Source organism: Ahaetulla prasina, chromosome 8, assembly GCF_028640845.1.
Source record: "Ahaetulla prasina isolate Xishuangbanna chromosome 8, ASM2864084v1, whole genome shotgun sequence".
NCBI classification, from domain to species: Eukaryota; Metazoa; Chordata; class Lepidosauria; order Squamata; family Colubridae; genus Ahaetulla; species Ahaetulla prasina.
Window position 1 is genome coordinate 51,137,318 of NC_080546.1, and position 18,710 is coordinate 51,156,027.

At 41.8% G+C, this 18,710-nt stretch overlaps 1 protein-coding gene across 2 annotated transcripts in view; it reads left to right on the top strand.

Annotated features, from left to right (window-relative positions):
* The first annotated feature begins 243 nt into the window (after positions 1-243).
* Positions 244-18,710, top strand: part of FAT1 (FAT atypical cadherin 1) — a 160,631-nt gene continuing 142,164 nt past the window's right edge. The window contains exons 1-2 of one of the 2 annotated variants that reach the window (XM_058192143.1): positions 244-951; positions 13,116-16,408. In XM_058192143.1, the coding sequence (XP_058048126.1) occupies positions 13,135-16,408 (3,274 nt within the window). In that variant the 5' untranslated portion in view covers positions 244-951; positions 13,116-13,134. Of the gene's footprint in view, positions 952-13,115; positions 16,409-18,710 lie in introns of those variants that run through there. The other variant, XM_058192144.1, reaches the window with a different exon arrangement.

Here is an 18,710-nt window from a genome sequence, read left to right on the forward strand (position 1 = left end):
ACGGATCTGTCCTATGTCGAAATCATGCCCTAACATGATTAACGTGGGCAGATTAACATCTCTACCACGGATCCAGGATTTGTGGCAAATCGAAGTATGTCTATACGTAAGGGACTGGATCTAAACGCAAGAGCCGCGGGATGTTATTATGACACTGATGTGACAAACAGATCCAGCGATGTTTGGAGAAAGTCGGAGAGAATAGTCGTTGCTTCAGATTTGGCAAAACGGTCTTTTTCGCCAGGGATGAGAAGCACTTAAGGCTTCCCCTCTCTCTTCACCTGGCTGGCAGCCGCTCAAGCCACGCGTCCTCTTCCCCCAGCGGTGAAGGGAAGGCTACCCACGCGGGCAGAGAGGAGCGGGGAAGGAAAGCGGAGTGGCGTCCTTCGCTCCCACCTCTCGCGGAGCAGCGGAGCCAAGGCAGAGTTCGCCCACCCGGGCCGCCGCCCTTCCCGCGGAGGGCGACGGAGGCCAGGCGAGAAAGCACTAAACAGCCGCCGCCGGCGCCTGACTGGAGAAGCCCCTCCAAGAGCAGCCTTCGGAAGCAGGAGTAGGTGGCGCTCCAGCCGGCGAGTTCCAAGCAGGCAGGGAAGAGACCGGTTGCAGCTTTTGCTCTTCCCGGCGCTGAAACTCCACAGCCGCGCGCTTTGCCTGGACATGTCTTGAAAAACTTGGATCTTGTCCCGCCCCTCTCAACTTGCTAGGTTTTTTTTTTTTTTTTTGCCTTTCCCTTCTCTCCTTTTGAACCGGATGGGTTCAATCCGGCAGGCAGCCACCTGGAGATGGAGAGAAGCGGGCGATCTCTCGGACGCTGGAAGAGACAGAGCCAAGTTGGTCTTTGATTTGGTTTATGCGGCTCCTTTGAACCCGGGGCTCTTGGAATGGACTGAAGCAAAAGGAATCCAGATGTAAAAGCAAGCAAAGCGAGGTTGCACCCAGCTGGCCTGGTTGGTGAGTCCTTCCCTTCATCCCCTCCTTCCCAACCCTTCCAGTTGCGTTTCGGAAGCCCTGCGTTGCTTTACCTGAAAGAGGGAGTGCTCGGTAGACAAACGGAGAGACACTTCGGGGGAGGGGGCGCCGGCCCTTTTGCGTGCTCGCTCTCTTCACCTCCTTTACTTTCTATCTGTGTGACCCCTAGCAAAAAAAAAACAACTCCCCCGCTCTTTTATTACTGCAAGAACCAGTGATCCCAGTTGCAGTCTGCGTCTCTCAGATAGTTGTTTAAGAAACCTGGTTGTAAAGGGGCGCTCCTAGCTTTTTACGTATACGGTCGAGTGCAACTTGTTTTAGGAATAGTGCCTTTGGGAAGGAGAAACAAGTAGGCGATCCACGAGGAAAAGCATTATGGCGCAGCGCCCTCTAGCTACCGAAAAAGGGACATCGTTGAGTTCCCGTCCACTTTTTCTGTGGCCCGAATCGCCGCTTCCTGGGCCGGTAAACCAGCCAGTCAAGTTCAGCATTGTCCGGAGCCACGAGGAGAGAGAATTGAGCGCCTATCCCCCCCCCTTCCCCCCATCCCTCCCGCGTCCATTGTTGTCCCACCTTCTTTGGGGCCCCTTCCGGTTTTCTCCAAGGGTGAGCCTCGAGGGCAAGCTTTGGCGTCTCGTTTCACGGCCCTTTGTCAGTCACGGGGCGCGTGAATGAGAAGAAACGGGCTTCCCTAAAACGAGGTGTGGGGAGGGATTGATCACAGCGATTCAAGACAGTCGCGGGATCCTTAAAAAAAAAGCAGGTGTAGTGAGCAAAGAACGTAGCGCATCTTGAAGAATCTGCTTTATTTTTTAGCCCCTTCTTTTCGAGGGAGGTTTTAAGAAGGAAAAAAACGAATCCTTCGTTCTTTCCTTCCAGGCAATTAAATTTCGGAGGGTGGGTCGCAAGGTTGGAAACCGGAACTGACTAAACACGCTGCGATCCCTTCGTCCGGGATGTCTCTTTTAAGTCTCGTCGCACAGCAATTTGTTTTGCACGCTCCTAGTTGTAACCCGTTTCTGAAACAGCCCGCGGGAGGCGAGATGCTCAGTTAAACGTGTCGCAATGTTGGTAATTCACACTCCGGGTGTTTTAAAAAGCGCTTCTTATCCCCAACAAAGACCCAACGTGGCGCAAAAATCGACGTGTGTATCACCTGCTGGTCCCAACACGAAGGGACCCAAGCTACCCATGTGATCCTCCGGCCATTTCAGCCGGTACCCGCTGGGTTGTCCAAGCGATTTAAAAGCACAGCGATAACTCCGTCCAACTCGGCGTCCCACCCGGAAGTAGGTCCATCCAGGTCTACGAGGCATTACTCCCTGCAGACACCAGCAGGATCGTGACTCGACTGCCACCCTTCTGCCGGAGACAGTGCCCGGCCTCGTTTACAAGGATGTAGCCCAAATGAACGCGCCCTAACAATTTCTGCGCATCGAGATGAAATTCAGTCTGACAAAAGTGATTTATCTAATGGAAACCAGAGCCAAGCATCAATTTTCTTATGAGTAGGACCGGGAGGATCACGTAGCAAAGCCAACCGGAAGGTACTTCTAGGTAAGTACATGTAGATCTGTCGCTGCAAACCTAAGCATCCTTACCCTAGGAGTAAGCCTCATGAACCACGAAAGGATTTACACCTGAGTAAAAGCCTGAAGTTGCCGTGGTGGACGTTCTGGAACTACCGAGGGCTGGCTTTCCTTCTCTTCCATCCATTCGCCGACGCCTGTTTGCAGAAGGCAGGCACGGTCTCCGCCTTCTGTACTCTGTAAACTGCTGATAGGCAGGTGAACTCCAGTTTTTATTGAGCTCTTCAAAGGATTTCAAACTACCCGTTCATGACATGGCAGTTTTTTAAAAATTCATTCATCAGAGCAAGCCTCGCCTCTTTTTATCAATGGGCCAGGGGAGAAAAGCCGCCTGCCTTTCTATAAATTGTTCGGAGGGGACCTGAAATTTAAGAGGTGGATTGCTGGTGTCGGGTTACATTTTAAATCAAAGCTCTGAAATGGAATCTGAAAACCCTCCCATTTTCCCGGAGTTTCCCCCTCCTCCAGGAGAAACTCCCCCCTCCCAGTTCCTATTGGAGAATCCCTTCCAGCACCCAGTCTCTCAAAAATAAATCGAGCAATGCATCTGGTCTGTGTGGAAATTCCTACTCCTAAAAGTAAGTAGCTCAGCTTTGAAATTCCCTTAGTAAGACACCCTTTTTATTTCCTCTTAGAAGCGGACGGAGGTGGTTACGGTACGGTAATCTTTTGTTGGGCAATAAAGGCTGCGGACACTTCTGAAAAGTTATCGACAGGGCGGTCCTTTGCCGAGTTGAGCTCCAGTAACCTTTAATGTTGCTGGGCGACGCGCTGTAATTAATAATTCAAGTATTTAAGCGGTATTGCTTAACCGAGAGAGCATCCCACTGTCGATCAGAGCGATATTGAAGCCTCAGGCAATGTATTCGTGTTTAGAATCAACCGTCAAATCGCGTGGAGGCGCCTGAATCCAAGGAGATCAAGTAGCTGATCTGATTCAGGCAGCATCCGTTTTACATGTATCTGGGAATACGCCTGCTTTCCCTCAGTGCTTTACTCATGGGTAAACATAGCTACTCCTAGGGGATGGCCTTTAGTAGGAAGGCAAGATGGCTTGTGGAGTGCTCTGACAGTTGTTGAGGTCCAAACTGTTACGGGGGGGGGCCGAGACTTTCGCGTGTGCATTCTTTAGTTTAAATCGGGTAAGTTTGTCTTTAATCCAAAGACGCGACTGTTTTTAGAACTGCTTGGGCCTCCCAAGTTGGCGTAGCTGCCCTTTCCTGCCTGCCTTTAATTTCTGGTTGGGAATATGGTACTTTGCGGGATCCGCACCAAGGGCGTCGTGGTGCTTTGGGGTTCTGCAAGATTGAAAGGTTAGCGAATCCCCAGCTGTGAGCGCAACTGCAGGTTAATATGACGGTCCGTGTCGAAGGTTTGGGGCGGTAGAGCCTTAAAAGTGCCAAAGGAGGCAAGTTTTTGGTTCGCGGAGTCTTCCTTTTAAGGGCTTGTAACAGAATGTGCATAGTATAAAGCAATTACAGGCTAGGAGACGGACTCGGAGCACAGCACTATCATGCTCGGCCGAAATCCGGGCGGGTGGAAACTAGACACACTTAAGATTTGAGGCTTTAGTTCTTTACCAAAAAAAAAAAAGGGGGGGAAGGAAAGGAAAATATGTCTTGTTCACATTTCCTTGCCTTAGGACATTAACCCAATGATGGATTAAAGTCATATCTTCCAGGGTTCAAAGAAAAGATTAACACACTGCTAGAGGCAAGCATTACTTTAAAAAGTAGCTGCAAAGGAGCCTTAAATATATTTAAAGGTTCTTAAAAAGATTTAGCTGGATTTATCCTAAAGATCAACTGTGTGTGCATGTGCATTCAGGAAGGCTTACTCCCGGCCAGGTTTTTTTTAAAAAAAAAAAATGTTAGCAATTTTTAAAGGAAGCTCCACCTAGCTTTACTTCCGAGTAAACAGATTTGTTCAAGCTAAGACTGCTGCAGGCGGCTAATGAACCCGCTGAGATTTCCCCCTAAGTAAACAGGGCTCTCTGACCCAACACACTTACCTCCTTAGCCTTAAGCCCTTTCTTCTCTCTTCCCCCGCCACCCCCTTGTTCGTGTGATCACAACTGTTGCTCCGTTAAATGCGCTCTGTCCTTAAAGGGAAAGGGGGGGAGGGTGAAGGAGGAGAACGATAGTGGCGCGTTTGATCTGCAGGGTTATAATCACTCCGGAGCCAGATGGTTGCGAGCCGTGCAGTCGCTGAAGAGTGGTTTAACTTTTCATGCCAGAGAAATTAGTTCCGGACGCGGTTTGTGGCGGCTGCCCTTGGTTTGGCGGAGGAATCCGGGGACCGGAGCGTGTCGCGACGAGCGGCCGCGGGAGCAAAGGAGGCGCCGCTGCAGGCAGCGAGGGGAGGAAGAAAGGCAGACTTGGGGGACTCGGACCGGGCACCATGCGAGAGAACGGAGCTGGCGCTTCGCCTCCGTGGAAGCCGTGTCCCCCGATGCCTCGCCTTTCCCGGGGAAACCTTAGAGGTAAGAAACGGGGTGGGATGGGACTCGCGGCGAGCTGGACCCGAGGAAAACGGGAGGAGAAGAAAGGCAGACTTGGGGGACTCGGACCGGGCACCATGCGAGAGAACGGAGCTGGCGCTTCGCCTCCGTGGAAGCCGTGTCCCCCGATGCCTCGCCTTTCCCGGGGAAACCTTAGAGGTAAGAAACGGGGTGGGATGGGACTCGCGGCGAGCTGGACCCGAGGAAAACGGGAGGAGAAGAAAGTTCGGGATCGGCATGCCCTCGGTGTCTTCCCACGGGCGGTCTTTCCCGCATGAGGGAGGGGGCTTGTGTGGAGGAGCAGAAGCAGCCAGCAAAGCGGGAGTGCGAAAGCTGCTAACTGAGAAAGAGGCGCCGTGGCTACCGCGCAAGGGGGAGGAGGTGGGAAAGTTAGTGCTTTCTGCAAAGTTAGGAGCTTTTCTGCCTGGCCGCCCTATTAATAAATTTGCATTTGGAAGGGTGGCAGAGAGTCTCTCTCTCTCCCCCACCCCCCTTTCTGGGTGTCGGGACGTGAGGAGAATAGCAAGTGAGACACGAGGGGCTGCAGCTTGCCCGGGAGCTTTTGTCCTGCTGCTGCCATTAGCTGAGTAGTAGGGCACGGCGAGCCACGTTGGGAATGAAAGAGACTTGGGGAAAAAAGTGAGGAGGAGGAGAACCTCCTTTTCTTTCAAGAGTAATTGCTAAATCAAATCTTTTATGAGAGGTAGCTTTTAAAAGTGAGATAAAGCCTCTAAAGACTTTTTTTTCCTACACTCTCTCCTCCCCAACACAATTCCTGTTCTTGATTTCAGAGTGCTTAAAGTTTTATCTGCTGCTAAAATCCCTGCTAGTCTTTCCTTATTTTTCCCTTGGTCTAGGTTCTTAATTTTTTATCAAGGTCCGCCTGCCTTTCCTAATTGGATCAGAATCCAGTTGTTGTGACCTAACTAAAGTGCTGGAGAAAAATTGAAGGAAGTAGGCAGTAATTATCTTTTCTTATTAGTGGGCTTGGAAAGGAAGGAGCTGTTAACTATGGACTGAGGCTGTGATTTCTCTTGTTATGCTTGCCAGAGTTTGTTTTGAAGAGCAAAGGGTGATTAATATTTCTTAAAAAGGAAGGCATGCAGAATTCTTGGCATCATGTAGTCGAAGATTATAAACTTTATAATCTGAAGTAGTAAGCATTTAAAATGCCAAGATTTCTTTATTGCAATTATGTTCCAATTTTTCTCTTTAAGGCTCGAGATGGCATACAGGAGGATTTCTTATTTTGTCCCACCACATAAATCTATGAGATAAATTGGCTTGAGAGATGGTGGTAGACTGATGTAGAGTTGGTTAAACTTGGCTCTCCCTGGTCTAAGTGTAAGCCCTTCATTAAATATAGTCTTCTTTAAATCAAATTTGACTCTTGATGACTTCATGAAGATATCCATATAGCTTTCTTGACTGGAATCCAGAAGCAGCTTGTCCTTGCCATCTCCCTGTCTATCTTATAGGAATGCAATATTTAGGACATAGTCTATAATTGAATATAATCCATTCATAGCAAAGTCCCACTTATTTCAAGCATCACTTAAGCTTGCTTGAATCCTATCCATATCTATTCAAAAGCAATTTCTGTTTAGTTAAATAGCAACAGGTTCTATATTACATCTGTCATATATGCAAACATGCCTATATAGCTATACTAGGACATGCAGCAGTCTGAATTTTAAAATGAGAAAGTGATTAGGAGACTGATTGGACATGCATATTAATTTGATCTCCCTTAATCCAATATGTCTTATTGTATGAGTCTAGGAAGGAATGCAATTCTTTAAGGAAGTTGCAAAATAGATGCAATGTGTGCACCCCACTAACTCCAAAATTCTTTTCTCCCTTTGTATCCAGTTCACTGCACAGCCTAATGTTTGTTCACATATCACAAACTTATATTAATTTTAAAAAGTTTTTAATGGAATAACATTGCCTTGGCAAATTCCTCTAGGATTTCAGATTTCACTTGAGAGAGCTTAACTTTGGGCAGACTTCATCCTTGATCTTTCTGTTTCTTTTCTGGCTTGTTGACAGACTCCACCACAGTTTGACCTTCACATTCTTTGGAAGGATAGAACTTAGAATATTCAGAGAGGAAGGTCTTAAAAACTAGGTTTCTTTTCAATATGTTTGTTTTATATGATAACCTCAACAATCTGAGAAGCTTGCAACAAAAAAGAAGTCATCTTCCCATTTTCAAAGTCAGTCCCATTTTAATTTATTAGTTGTTTATCCTAAATGTGGGACCACTTATTTATTTTTCAATTCTGTTTTATATTTTAAGTGACGTGTATCATCTATATCGGGTGTCAAAGGTCATGGCATCACATGATTTATAAGGACCTTTTTCCCCTTTGCTAAACCAGACGTGGACGTGAGCATGTGACGCATCTGGCCCGTGGGCCGGCTGTTTGACAGCCCTGATCTATATTGTATTTTTAGAATGATCTTTTCATACGTTAGACAGGAAAATTCTCAGTTAGTAAGACACTAAGATTAGCCTGCCTCAGAAAACAGTAACAAAGTATTGTATGTTAAAATAACTTATACTGGTTGTTAACAGGATGCGATCATAAATGTGTTTCCGTTAAGTACCAATCTTATTCCTTCTAATTTGTTAAATTAGTAATCCTGTTATTGGCTGTTATGAATGACAGTGATAGTGGTTGTAATCTACTACTTTGCAGCAGGTTGAAGAAAGCAAAAACCAGAGAAAGGTCCATTGAACATGGCAACTGGATCCAAATTGTAGTTTATTTGTAGCTTATTGAATAAAACACAAGTGAATTGTCTGATACATTGTCTGGCTCTGAGACAAAAGACAGTGTTTCAGTACGCATTAGTTGGACTTGCATAATATACTAAAAAAACCATATTATAGTTTAGTATGATGTGTAGATTTGGTAAGTAAATGGCTTAATTTCATATAGTCATGAATAAATAATCTGGTAAATTAAAAGATAAAGGAACTGAGAGAAACTCTAGAATTGTGATGTTATTCAATACTAGATACTATTCAACAGTTATAATGATTTGGCTGTTGGTAACAGGGCTAAATATGCTGTTCTGCCAGTAAGATATATACAGAGTAATATTGTCTAACTATTCTTTCCACAATGAAACCAAGGAAAGATTATTGTAGTGATTAAAGGGCAAGAATTACTGTATATGGCAAAAAGTTCATTTAAGAATGGATTTTGGATTAAGAATTTCTTTTAAAAAATTCAATCTGTATCTATACTATCTGAGGAAAGATCTTAGCTTGTCTCACTTGACCTGGTCAAAGGGGGGGGGGCTGTTGTGTCTGCACCCCCCCCGAGCTGGGCCCCCGCCAGAAAGTGACTTGGAAAGTGAGGGGGAAGGGCCATCAGGACTTACCTCTGGAGCACCGGCTTCCCTGGTTCAGCTCCAGGAGCCAGAGGTAGGCCAGGTGGAGGAGATAACGAGGCCTCCATCCCCTGACTCTTCCCCCCCCAGGCCACGCCTCCAGACCCAGCTGATGGCAATCAGGCCTGGCTGGACCCTAGGTTTCGTAGGCAGGAGAGGCGGGAACAACAGAAGCAGGGTGGGGCAGGCCTAGGAAGTGCTGAGTCGTGGAGCCACACCCACAGGATATAAAAGCAGCAAGGGCTGCTATACCACTTCGTGGCACGCAAATCAACTGCCTCGAGGGAGAATTAGAGCTGAAGTCCTGTTTGTTCCTGGTTTCCTGGCTGACTCATCGGCATCAAGAGAGATAACAGAGACACTTGGCAACGCTCGCTAGTTTGCTGCCAGAGCTGATATTTGCCGGCTAATTAAATCATCGCTCGTGTCTCCCGGACTGCGGAGGGGGACAGAACAGGTGCGCTGTGGGCCCCATTGGTAAAGAGTTTTGGCTAGCAGGGTATAAAAGGAGAGCCTTTTCTGCTGTGGTGCCCATATTCTTTGGAATATCTTGCTACCTGAAGTGAGGTCTGGCCAACCCTTTTGGTTTTCCAGAATAGTACATTAAAACCTGGCTTTGCAGTTGGCTTGAGGGAGTTCTATGTTGGAGGTAATAGGTGGACTTACAGAAGAGATGCAGCCACTTTACCAATCTTGCCTTTTGCTGCTTGTCCCTATATTTAATCTTTTTATATTTTTATGATTTTAATTGTGAGCTGCCCAAAGTCACTTTGCAGAGCGAGATGAGCAACATATAAACTTAATAAATATTTCCCCAATTTTAAGGGATAACCCTTATTGCAATGATACTTTGCTTTTAAAGACAGTACGCAGGTTAAAAAACAACAACCCAGTATCGGTTGCCAGTTAACTGCAAGCAACTTTTCATACTATGTCTAAAACTTCATTAAAATATTTAATCTTGTAATATTTTTGAAATAAACATTTTAACAGGTTTAGTTAAGTATTGACAGAATTTATTCATTCAGCAAAAACCCAGGAAAAGTGTATGAATGGATTTTTGTTTTTCTGAGTTATTTCAATAACTATAATTTGTTTAAAGCTGCAGTCTCCGAGTGTTGCCATCTAATAAAATTTCATGTAAAATGAATGTAAATCCTGGGCTATGCATAAAAAAAAAGTGTGCATTGCTCAAGATCATCCAGTTTGCGCAAACCAGGTTTTTTGACTTGTTGCATATTATTATCACTCTGTACATGATATTATCGGAGAAGAGCGGGCAGAGCTGGGCGATGGAGTTAAGCATCCATTAGCTTAGAATTGTTACATTGCCACAAGTAGTCCAAGTCCAATTCCTCCTGAATTCTGTTAACCTTCATGTGGTGCCAGTTTAATATTGAACTTAATTTGGCTAGATTCTTGTGTATAGCTTGAACAATAAATCTTTTGAAATGCAATTTAACATACGGTCCTGATTCTTTGCACCTGTCATTAATATAGTCAGTTCAGGAGGGTTTGGAATTGGATCATTTGTGGCAACGTAAGTATTCTAAGCTGATGACAGGCTTAACTCCTGCCCTCAGCTCTGCCTGCTCTTTTACAGATTTTTTTTTGCAGAAAATGCTCTTTATTCATTGTACATCTTACTGTTATATGGTATTGTGTTGTAGCTAATAATTTTAGTATAGAAATTTATGTAGATATTTAGCTGCTAAAATAAGTAAAAACTTAACATAGGCCTTTAGATATGTTCCTCAATGAACAAATCATATTGACATCCACTATTACTTATTCACAAATGGAGAACACATCCTTAGAGTAAACAAATTCAGCCTTCACAATGTAGTGACACATTTGGTAGTTTGGTAACTGGGCAGAAGTGAAAAACTACTGGAAAAACACTTCTCAGTATACAGGTAGTCCTCACTTGTTTAGTATATTTAGTAACCATTTGAAGTTATAACAGTTGGGGGGAAAAACAGCTTTGTGACAAGTCCTCTCATCTTGGGCTACATCACCATTTGGGTGCTTTGCAATAGGCATGCATTTATCACCAGAGCAGCATTCCTTGGGCATGTGATCACCATTTGTGAACTTCATAAACTTGCTTCTGACAAGCAGACTTAATGAAAAACGTGAAATCAAAATTGCAAGTGACAGTTACCTGATGTCTCGCTTAGTAGTGGAAGCAATTGAGTTGCTGATCCCAGTTGTGGTTGATAAGCTTTGTTCCCTTACAGTTGATTAGCTCCTGATTCTTTTACTGATCAGTGGGGGTTGCAGTTGTTTTTAGCTTTGTTATCTTTTAGCCATAACTTCTTTAAATAATTAGTATGTTAGATTATCTACAATTGAATTTTGCATGCAACTGTTTACCTATTGTTAAACATAACATTTTTGTATGAAGAACTCGGAGAAAGAAAACAAATTTATACATAATCATAGGAGACATGAGATTGTACAGCCTTTTTTCTGGTTCCAGACCAAGTATCATTTCAAGTCATCACTGTAATGTTATTCAGCTCACCAAATGGATTTAGTAGCTAATCATTTGTTAACAAAAGAAAGTGCCAAATGTTGGTCTTTTATTATGGCCCTTAAACCTAAGCTTAAGGCTGATACTTTGTTTTGCAGCATGTTGGGTTGCTCACCATTTGTTAATACATAGAAATTTACAAAGTGAATTAGCTCGGTTTTTAAAGTTCTTGGAGATATGCTAGGAGATGCTAGGAGATTCTAGGTCATAAAATAATATCTATACTTGTGAAAAATCACAATTGCCTCTTGTGGGACAGAATGTCGTATTGTGCAGTTAGAGATAATTGAAGGAATTGTTTATGGTTTAGAACACTCTTCACAATTTTTGAGATTGCTCCACAGGGCTTTGGTTGCAAAACAATGGTGCTTGAAATCAAATATTGGTTATCATATATTCTATAGAGCAAAGGTGAAAGCTCATTATCTGTTATCTTTTTTCCAGGTGAGGCAAAGCAAATCTTAAGATCTGACAGTACTTGAGAGTACATGTCATTTCAGAAACACCAGGATCTTGTTGTATCATGTATTAGCTGAGAGTATGCAATAAAAAGTAGTACATTGGAAAAAAGTAGTGTTTAAGGCAAACCACCTGCACTCTAAAAGCATGATTAAAAATATTTGAACTAAGTTGAATGGAGCAGAAGTTGCATTTGTTAATAGAATAGTCACTGGGTAAACTACCTTACTGAGTAAAACTATAATTGTTTTTACAGTGTTCTTAAAGGATAGAATTTCTTCTTGGGATGATAGTCTTAATTAAAAACTAATCTTCACTTAAAGTTGTTATGGCTAGGCATGCAGGAGAGATTGTTATTTTTTTGTCCTTCTATTAATGTGTATTTTATTCATGCCTGAAAGAATGAAAAGTAAGTTCTCTATCTGAGCTTCAGCAAATACAAAATGTTTGGTTTTGTTAACTGCAGTTTGAGGTAAAGTTCAACCCTTTATATATTAGTTAATACCAAGATTAGGGTCAAGAACAAGACATTTATTTTGATATTTGTGTTCTGTCTCTTAAGTCAGATACCGCTTTGCTGCTTACAGACTGCATTGCTTAAGTGTAGAATCGTTCATCTTAATTCATTCTTGTCAATAAAATATGAAAAAGTATATATTAGGCATTTATGTTGGTATTAATGACACAAACAACATGATCTCTTTAGAAATTTATTATAGTGAAGAAGCTGAAGACACTGTGAATTATATCTATGAATGCCACTTTGAAAACCCATTTCCAAATCCCTGAAAGTTTTATTAATAAAAGAGGCATTTGTTTTTTCTGTCTTAATCTCAGAATGTTTTAGAATTTATTACTGGGCACTGTTACAGAATGCTAGTGTTGCTCTTCTCTCCCAGTTATATATTTGTCAAACTGCCTTTTCATTTCTTAACTATGAAAAAAATCCCTGGGAACATTTCTTCTATATATTCCCTAGAGATTTAATGTCAGTTTGGAAAATGAGGGACTCTGAGGGCAAACTGGATGGTGAAAGAAAGGAATCTGGGTGCATATATGAGTGCCCCTTAAAGTGCAAGAATCTGACATCCTACTCATGGGAATTTTGTCTTTTTCTTTTGGGGAAGAAATAAAGTCGATGGAAAATGGCTATGAAACAATGCAGAAGAAAAAATATATAATTATTGTTCAATAACTTCAAGTTATTGTTCAACTTCAGATAGACCCTTGAATTTATATGAAGAATCTTGAAATTCAGTGGTGTAAGATTGATACTTATGAATGTTATCCAGTATTCTGATTTATATCCATGTTTAAATGCAAGCTAAGGACAAGAACCTGGCCCTTAAGACTTGTAGAGGCTTTCTTGGATCTTCAAGCTACCCAAAACCAAGGGACTCTTGGATATTACTAATATGGAAAATCTTTTCCATTTCATTATTTTAATCCTTTGGTATGGTATGACCACTTAACTGAAAAAATATGTGTGTGGGATAATGGAGCTATTATATTATTATTATATTATATTATTATATATATTATTATATTTCCATGTAGACTTTATAGGAGAACTCAAGTCATTTTATTCACAGAATAGTTATTTTAAAGGACCATGTTCAAAGACATTGATTTCTCTTCTTGTCTTTTCCCCCCCCAGATTTTTAGTGATTGCTTGTATGAAGAGCCATTTGACCATGATGCTGTTGCTGTCCCTGCTGCTGCTTATGCAGGATTTTGAACAATGTGAAGGAACCCTGAGACAATATCATGCACTGCCAATGCAATTCACACAAGTTCATTACAATGCCACAGTATATGAGAACTCTGCAGCTAAGACTTACGTTGGGCATCCAGTAAAAATGGGCATTTACATTACAAGCTCCCTGTGGGATATAAAATACAAAATCATTTCTGGGGATAGTGAGAACTTGTTTAAAGCCGAAGAATACATTTTGGGGGATTTTTGCTTCTTACGAATTCGGACCAAGGGAGGGAACACCGCTATACTTAACAGAGAAGTAAAAGACCACTATACATTAACTGTAAAAGCAATAGAGAAAAATACAAATGCAGAAGCTCTCACAAACGTCAGAGTGCAAGTATTGGATACAAATGACTTAAGGCCTTTGTTTTCTCCAACTTCTTACAGTGTTTCATTGTCAGAAAATACAGCAATAAGGACCAGTATTGCCAAAGTTAGTGCAACTGATGCAGATATTGGAACCAATGGAGAGTTTTATTACAGTTTTAAGGAAAGGACAGACATGTTTGCTATTCATCCTACAAGTGGGGTGGTCATTCTGACTGGCAGACTTGACTATTCAGAAACAAAAGTTGATGAGTTGGAAGTCCTTGCTGTGGATCGTGGTATGAAATTATATGGCAGCAGTGGGATTAGTAGCATGGCAAGATTGACAATTCATATAGAACAAGCTAACGAACATGCTCCAGTCATCACAGCCCTTGCTTTCACTCCTTCAGAGTTGGACAAGGATCCAGCCTATGCAATTATAACTGTGGAAGACAAAGATCATGGTTTAAATGGAGAGGTAGCATCTCTAAGTATTGTAGCAGGTGACCCACTTCAGCAGTTCAAGGCTGTGAGAACCTTTCCAGGAGGAAAAGAGTATAAAATCAAAGCAGTTGGCATTGTTGAATGGGAGAACCAACCTTTTGGCTTTAATCTTACACTGCAGGCTAAAGATAAAGGAAACCCTCCAAAGTTTTCGTCTGTGAAAGCAATTTATCTGCCCCCTCCCCAGTTTAGGTCTGGAATAGTCCAATTTGAAAGAGTAGTTTATAGAGCTGAAATAAGTGAATTTGCTCCACCGAACACACCTGTGGTTATGGTAAAAGCATTGCCTACTTATCCCTATATAAAATACTTGTTTGTAAATGAACCAAGCAAAACTCAGTTCAGTTTGAATCCTGACACTGGCCTTATTACTACTCTAAATGCCATAAAAGCTCAACATGCGCCTCATTTTGAATTTGACATAATGACAAGTGATAGAAAAGCATCCACAAAAGTATTCATTAAAGTCATAGATGTAAATACTCATCCTCCAGAATTTACTCAGACATCTTATAAAGCTTCTTTTAATGAGAATGTCCCTATAGGGACAAGTGTTATGAGTGTGAGTGCGAAGGATCTTGATGAAGGCGAAAATGGCTATGTCACATATAGCATTGCAAATATAAACCCTGTTCCTTTTGAGATAAACCATTTCACTGGTGTGCTTACCACCTCTGAAACTATGGATTATGAATTGATGCCAAGAATTTATAAACTAAGAATTCGAGCATCTGATTGGGGCACCCCTTATCGCAGAGAAGTTGAAGTCCCTGTTACAATAGCTTTAAATAATTTGAATGATAATACTCCTCTCTTTGAGAAAATAAACTGTGAGGGAACAATTCCCAGGGAACTTGGTGTGGGAGAGCAAATAACTACAGTGTCTGCTATTGATGCTGATGAGCTCCAGTTAGTACAATATCAAATTGAATCTGGAAATGAATTAGATTTATTTAGTTTGAATCCAAACTCGGGGGTTCTTTTCCTGAAACAATCACTAGGAGATGGATTAAGTTCAAAAACATCTTTTCATAGTTTGAAAATAACTGCTACAGATGGAGAGAATTTTGCAGCACCCATATTTATTAACATCACTGTAGTCACCAGCCGCAAACCAGTGAGTTTACAATGTGAAGAGACTGGTGTGGCCAAAATGTTGGCAGAAAAACTCTTGCAAGCAAATAAGCTAAACGGTCGTGTTGAAGTAGAGGATGCTTTTTTTGATACACATACAATGAATCTGCATGCACCTCAGTTTGAAAGCAGTCTTCCCAGGAGCATTGAAGTAAAAGAAGATAAGCCTGTAAATTCTACCATCATATTGTTGAATGCAACTGATCGTGACACTGGTTTTAATGGAAAGTTAATCTATTCTATTTCTGGAGGTAATAATGACAGCAGTTTTATCGTTGGAATGGAAACGGGAATGCTAAAAATCTTGTCTCCTCTTGACAGAGAAATAAGAGATAAATATACTTTGAATGTTACTGTTTATGATCTTGGGATACCACAAAAGTCTAACTGGCATCTTTTAAATATCAGAGTTCTTGATGCCAATGACAATCCTCCAGAATTTCTACAGGATAGTTATTTTGTTGATGTAAGTGAAAACAAAGAACTGAATACTGAAGTAATACAGATAGAAGCCATAGATAAAGACTTGGGGACCAACGGTGAAGTAAGATACTCACTTCTTACAGATACAAATAAGTTTTCTATTGACAGTGTCACTGGAATTGTAAAAGTTTCAGGACTTTTAGATCGTGAAGTTCAAGCAGTGTATTTCTTAAAAATAGAAGCTAGGGACCAAGCTAAAGAGTCACCACAATTATCTTCAACAGTTCAATTAAAGGTATCATTGGAAGATGTTAATGACAATCCTCCGAAATTTGTTCCTGCAAATTATCGAGTGAAAATCCGAGAAGATCTTCCTGAAGGAACTATTGTCATGTGGCTAGAAACGTATGATCCTGACATAGGCCAAGCAAGCCAAGTAAGGTACAGCCTTTTGGATGGTGGAAATGGAAGTTTCGATGTAGATAAACTCAGTGGAGCGATCCGTATTGTGCAAGGACTGGATTTTGAGAAGAAACAAGTTTATAATTTAACAGTGCGGGCTAAGGATAAGGGAAAACCCATTTCATTGTCTTCTACCTGTTATGTTGAAATTGAAATAGTTGATGTAAATGAAAATCTTCAGCCGCCACGTTTTCCTAATTTTGTGGATAAAAGCTTTGTAAGTGAAGATGTTCCCATTGGTACTTCAGTAATGACTTTGTCTGCTTATGATGAGGATACAGGAAGAGATGGTGAAATCAGATATTCAATAAGGGATGGATCTGGTATTGGAATCTTCAGAATAGATGAAGAAAAAGGTAAGAAATTACTTTCCGTTCTAAATGTTTTGTAAAGACTCCGGTCATTTTTAAGTTTGTATTTATTGTTTTGTTAAGAATTTGAGTACTTTGCAAAAACTAAAGCATAAAGTATTAGGAGGTTTCAAATATAGATAGATAGATAGAATAATGATCTACTCTTTATTCATTGTCAGGCCAGTATTATAACTCTGAACTGATTGCATAATACCTTTGCATGCGAGTGATCTTAAATATAGCTTTTTTAGAACGTAACGTAAAAAAACCAGTTGTCATAAATTAATTTGCATCTCATTCAGGTTTTTCCTAAGACATTTGTTGAAAAACTATTATTAGAGCATTAAACAAACATTGTTTAGGCAGAATAGCAGGATAGAAATATATCCATATTTGTATCACTTGCTTTTCTTAAAAAGAACAAGAGGCACAAAAAATCATTACTGCATAATGAGCAGTAAGATTGAGAATATCTGGGGAGCCAACATTTTTCTGCTGTATTTGTTACTTAGGCATATTTTACTATTCAACCCTTTCCTTGCAGCTTCTGTTTTCTCCTACTGTTAAAGACATAGGGATACTGTTTGCTTACCCTGCAAATATGATATAATCTACTTTTGTTGTTACTGTTGTTTCTAATCTCTCATTTGTTCCTGATGCAAGGATTTTTTTTCCCCTTTCTTTTCCTCTTCTGAATGAGAACAGTGGAGAACTTTTCTGCTTGACCTTTGTAACTATTGAACAAATGTCCTTGCTGGCTTGTGCTGGCTGACAGTCCTGCCCTCTTGTGAAGCCGTATGCATGCAACGTTATCATGTTGCTTTCGTTTGGCTTGCCTTCACTTGTCCTGTTCCACTAGTTTCTAATCTGAAATGAGAAACAAATCTTACTCAGTAATACGCTAATATTCTGCTTGTTGCACATTAGAAATCTGTGGAATTCTTGCATGTCTTTGCACTCGAATCGTCAACAAATTGGTTAAGGAGGAAATACCTATAGGAGGTTCTCAAAGAGTATTAGGTTTGGGTACTGAAAGATGCTCAAGGAAAGCAGCATGACATGTCGCTTCAGCGCATGCACCACAGAACTGTTTTTTGTTTAACAAGAAAAATTGAATTTTTGAAATACATTTTCTTAAAACTTAAAAGCGCCCTTAAAAACCTGGGCATAACCTGGTAATTATTATTGTTTCATTCAGAATGCTTGGTAGGTGGATATAGAAAAAATATATATCTTTTATACTAAGCTCCAGTATATTTTCAATATGGATTAGATGATGAAGTTCGTCCATTATTTTCGAAGAGGACCTTGACATCTAACAGGTTGTGGGCTGCCCATGATGTGTCCGCAGGTGGCTGGTAATGCCTATATGGGCACAAAATGTTCTGCCATATGTCGGGGAGACGTGGACACCATTGTTGCAACATTTGCAGTTCTGGCTTTGCTGAGTGCTTGCTTCTCTTGTGCTATACTGTAGTTGTTCTACTATCCTCAGATGTCTGGCAGCCTTGGTGGATCAGTGTGCGCCATGTCGATCAATCTTGTGCCAGGGTTTCCCAGGAAGTAGTGTCAATATCCAGGGACTTGAAGGAAGCTTTCAAGGTGTCTTTGCATTGTTTCCTTTGTCCCCCATGCAATCGCTTTCCTTAAGACAGCTCACCATAGAGGAGCTGTTTAGGGATGCGATGGTCTGGCATCCTTGTCAAATGGCCTGTCCAGTGTGTCTGGGCTTTCACCAGCAGGGTGTGAACTGATGGCAGGCCTGCTCTGGAGAGGATTTCTGTATCTGGCACTTTGTCCTGCCACTGGATCCTCAGAAGTCTGTGGAGGCAGGTCATGTGCAATGGTTCAGTTGCCTAGCGTGCCTCCTGTATACAGTCCAAGTCTCACTGGCATACATCAGGATAGTTAGCAGTACTGCTCAGTAGACTTTGGGCTTTATAACAAGGCTTATTCCTCTGCATTTAGCAGAGCTTGCCTTGGCGATTCTGCAGTTGACCTCAATGTCAATTGTCACTGCACTGGAGATGGTGCTGCCAAAGGTATGCAAACTGGTCCATTGCTTGCAGTTTTTGTTCCTTCACTGTGATGGTGGGCTCTTGGTGTTGGGCTTTTGGAGCTGGCTGATGCATCACTTCAGTCTTCTTTTATGTTGATGAGAAGGCCGAAGTTGTCACATGCTGCTGCAAATTTGTCCACACTGGCTTGCATTTCCTGCTCTGATCCAGCATTCAGGGCATAGTCATCAGCAAGTCATGTACCACAGTCTCCTTTATCTTTGTGACAGCATGGAGTCTTTGCAGGT